This window comes from Paramacrobiotus metropolitanus, unplaced genomic scaffold, assembly GCF_019649055.1.
Source record: "Paramacrobiotus metropolitanus isolate TYO unplaced genomic scaffold, Prichtersi_v1.0 Parri_scaffold0000136, whole genome shotgun sequence".
Lineage (NCBI taxonomy): Eukaryota > Metazoa > Tardigrada > Eutardigrada > Parachela > Macrobiotidae > Paramacrobiotus > Paramacrobiotus metropolitanus.
The window spans coordinates 206484-211024 of NW_026570356.1; the positions used below are offsets into that span (position 1 = coordinate 206484).

The 4541-nt window shown below is 47.5% G+C and overlaps 1 protein-coding gene across 1 annotated transcript; it reads left to right on the forward strand.

The window, feature by feature from the left end:
- Window positions 1–2349: 2349 nt before the first annotated feature.
- On the forward strand, window positions 2350–4158 carry LOC129599041 (uncharacterized). The gene has a single exon (XM_055497173.1). It carries the CDS (start codon window positions 2355–2357, stop codon window positions 4146–4148), a length of 1794 nt encoding a protein of 597 aa, XP_055353148.1. The 5' UTR covers window positions 2350–2354; the 3' UTR covers window positions 4149–4158.
- The last annotated feature ends 383 nt before the right edge of the window (window positions 4159–4541 follow it).

Here is a 4541-nt window from a genome sequence, read left to right on the forward strand (position 1 = left end):
TGAACATTTTGAGCTAGCCGACCAATCAGAACGACGTAAACAACCTGAATGGGGATTTTCCGTTGAACTTTAGCTGTAATGGGAAATTTGATCTGAAATGAGGTAATTGAGACGGAAAGTGACCTTTTGAGTTGAGACAAAGGAAAAGTGACCTTTGATCAAAATTGAGCTAGAAAGTGACCTTTGAAAGAATGGAGCCGGAAATTGACCTTTAACTCGAATTGAGCTGGAAAGTGACCTTTTAACTTGAAATGAGTTGGGAAGTGACCTTTTGAGTTAAGTTGAGGCGGAAAGTGACCTTTAAGATCAGAAGTTGACCTTTGAGTTTGGAAAGTGACCTTTACTAAAAAGTTGAAATCGACTTAATTGACCTATTTTAATGACCTTTAAGGTCTGAAATCGACGAACGGTGACCTTTATCGAAGTGAAATTGAATTGAATGTTTCGAAGTTTTGTCTGAAGAGTGACCTTTAGGGCAAATCTCTCGAACTTTTTGTTGAAAAAGTGACCTTTAGACGGGACTTAGTCGGAACTTTTCAACCGAAAAGTGACCTTTAACAGGCGACTTAGAAAATTTCACAGAACGAAAGTGACCTTTAGGACAATTGAATGAACCATACAATAACGTGTTTGTGAGAACAATTGACAGGAGCGTGCAAGTTATCCGATCAACATGGATAAAGACAAAGAAGAACCGACATCTAACAGCAGTCAGGGAAGCAAAAGCTCCCGCAGCTCACAGCAAGGTGCACCAAACCCATACGAAAGGGATTTTCACACGTACTCACGTCCAGTCGGACATGAGCGGAACACTCGAGCGCCTAAGGCATTCGAGAAGAAAGATTCGCGAGGCTTTGATAGCACTTATCAGAAGGCGCTCGAGGCGGTCGCCAACTAAGAAAGTTCGAGTGACGACCAGAAGCATACTCCCGCGTCTGCGGCGGGAAGTCACCCGATGAACCAGACAAAGGTCACTGGGGAGGAAAAATCCACAGAAAGAGGAGCGGAAGTAGTGGGAGCATCACAGCTGGATGCTACCGTTAGCGGAATGCACGAGCGGGATTAAAATGTGAACCTGACTCAAATGGAAGTTGAAGAGACAAAGGTCACCAAAATGGAACTGGTTGAAATGGGACTGGATGACCTTTCATTGAACGATAAGACCGCAGGCGATGACCTTTGGGCAACTCCAATGGTCTCAGACGAATCAAATAAATCGTATTTCACGGACGATGAAACAACGATGAATATGTCCTTTCAATCCGCAATGAGACAAGCTGACCGTGCTGAAGGGATGACACCTTTCAAAGAGATACCGGAGCACCTCATCGAACGGACACAAACAGGAAAGGTCATCAACGTACGACCACCGTCACCTAACAGTCCCACGTCAACGCTGAAGAGACGCGTGAAGGAGTTGGAAGAAGAACTCGAAGCCAAGGAAGGCCTGGTGACGAAGAGGAAACAGGAATATCAAAATCGGATAGGATCTCTGGATGCTCGTATCTATGAGCTGGAGCAACAAAAGGCTGACTTGGAAAGCGCAGCAGATGAATGGAAGATTGAATACGAGCGTCAAAAATAACTCGCCGAGGAGTACTTGAAAATGGTAGATGACAGAGAAATGGAAGGTCATCTTGCAGTCAGTGACCTTAACGAGAGTATGTCCGAGGAAACAGCGGAAAGGTCACGGCACTTGGCAGAATTGAAGGATGAATGTGACTCATTGAAACTTAACGTCACTGAAGCGGAAGATAAGAGAGACGAATATGCGGCTAAACTCGTCGACGCTACTCAACGATTGTTGACAAACACCAACGAGGTGTTTAAGTTGAGAAACGAATTGAAGTTACGAGACGAGAACATCGGAACCCTTCAAAAAGAATCACAGGATCATCAGAGGAGAGCCGATGACGCTGTCAAAGTGGCTAAGGACCTGAGGGAGCTCACAGCCACTGAAGGTGTACGGTTGAGTACCGAAATCAAGCAGGTGATGGAGGAGAATAAGGTGTTGAAAGAGGATAACAAAAAGGTCACCGATGAGATTAAGGAACTAAAGGAGGCTGCCAAGACGATTTCGGAACAAGGGCTGAGATGGGAACACGAGGCATATCTCCTTGACATAAAGGTCACCGCACTTGAACTGAAAGATAAAGAATGGCAACAGACGGTACATCAGAAGACACAGGAGATCATCAGACTCAACACGGAGCTGATCGATATGACCCAAACGGTAATGACGAAGGAAGATGATGTCACCCAAACAAAAGACCAGTTGAAAGCAGCAGCTGAGGAATATATGAAATTGGAAAGAGATGTGACCCAGTCAGCGGAACACATCAGGAAAGTGGAAAATGATACCGAAAAAGTCATCCAAGACAAAACGCTTCAATTACATCAGCACACATCAGCACATGTCAGCACACTTCAAGTTCTGGTTCAACCAAGAGAACCAGAACTTGAAGAACGAAAAAGAACAATCCGATTTAAGGATTAAGCGTCTCGAAGATGAGAATAAAGCCCTTCAAATGTCCAACAAGCATAAAGATGAACAGCTCCTACAACACGGAGTCAGAGCAGCGACAGTGGAATCACCGCCGCCCAGTTACAGCAAGGCGCATGAAACGGGCACGGGCAAAAGCTTTCACTTCGAGATGCCGCTACGAACTGGCACCGGTAAAAGAAGTGTCAAAAATGAAAGAGATGGCGAAAAGGTCAAAGACGACAAAGAGCCACCTTCGGAAAGTTACCCGCATATGAGCCGAGGTGACCCCTCACAATTTCCTCCGCACATCGAAACAAATGTGTTCGTTGACGATGGACGACGGGACAGACCCTCCAGCCGACAGGAGCGTCAAAGGAAATCCCGTTATGAGAAGGTGAAACGAAACCAAAATGACGATGACGGTAGCGAAGAAGAGGATGATCCGAGAGCAGAAACGACAGCAGCACAACTGACAAAAGCGCTCAACTCGATGGCTCGGAAAAACACACTCGTGACCTTTGATGGCAGCCGCGACACCGTAAATGGTTGGACAAGATTGGTAAAAGAAACGCAGAAAACCTACCAGCTTACCGACGATCAAATCATGATCGAGATAGCCAGCGCGGTGAAAGGTCCCGCTAAAACCTGGTTTGAAGGAGAAAAGGATATTGCATCAGAAGACGGAATTGAATACTCAGTAACGGAGTGGATGGACAAATTCAAAGACGAATACGGTGATCGAGATGAAGAAGTCCTAGGCTTACGTGAGGCCTACGCAAGGAAATTTGAACTCGGAAAGGAATCGCTTGACCAGTATTACCAGGCGATGATGCGCTTCAAGGCAAAAAGAATCATGCAGAATCAAGCAGTCGGCTTCCTAATTGAAGGATGCAGAGTGGATAACGAACTCTACAAAGCATTGCGTACACAAAAGTGCAGAACGCCAACTGATGTAAAGGACTTCTTCAGACATTGGGCTACTGGCGAAGAAAAATATAAGGCGCCTGAAATTCAACGTAACCAGGAATACGTGACCATCCGCCAAGGCCAAGTTGAAAATGTACCACAACAAAGGATGGCAGCTGCACCAGTCCAACAGCCAGTGGAATACCGCGTGGAAACCCCGGTCAGAGAGGTCACGGAAAAGGTGACCTTTATCGACAGTCAGACGGGGCAACCGATAACATACGCAATGGTAGCGGCGATACAAGCGGCGGCTCAGGTGAGACCGGTACCTCAGAATGTGGCTCCACCGGTACCACAGAACGTGGCCCCTCCGAATGTCGGGCTACCACAACAAGGAGTGGGTAACGGAAATTTCAGTGGAAACGGATACGGAAATGGAAATTGGAATGGAGGTCAAGGGAACTTCCAGAATCAGGGTCAAGGTCAAGGCTACATTCAGCCAAATAGAGGAAACCAGAACTACCTGCAGAACCAAGGGTCACGAACTGAGTTCAAGTTCCAAAAGATTGACGGATGGGTTGCAAACGGCGTACAGATGTGCCAATACTGTATGTATGGCAATCATCAGACACAGGGGTGCAAGTTCGTTAAAACACACCACCGGAACAGAATCCGAATCTGTTTGCCTTCCGAGAGTGGCAACGCCTTCGCGCTACGGGCGGCTGGCGTCAAGCGGTGGCAAATGGATATGATCTGATCGCGCAATGGTACCAGGTTAAGGGAAACTTCCAAAATCAACAAGGGAACGGAAACGGCAACTATGGAAATGGAAATGGCGTTGGCCAGAATGGCGGCTACGGCCGTGGTGGCTTCGGCCGCGGCGGCTTCAGAGGAAGAGGCAGAGGCTTTGGCCGCGGAAACTTTAGAGGTGGCGGCAATGGCGGCGGCCAAGGCAACTACCAACAGGGTGGTGGCCAGAATAACGGAGGTGGCCCGGTAAACGAGCAAGCGCAAGGGAACGTGCAAGGAAATGTACAAGGGAACGTGCAGGGCGCGCAACAAGGTGGAGTTCCGGTTCAGGGAAACGGGCAAGATCAGTAGGCACCGGTGAGCCTACTGATCGACCCGACCCTAAACCACCGGATAAAAA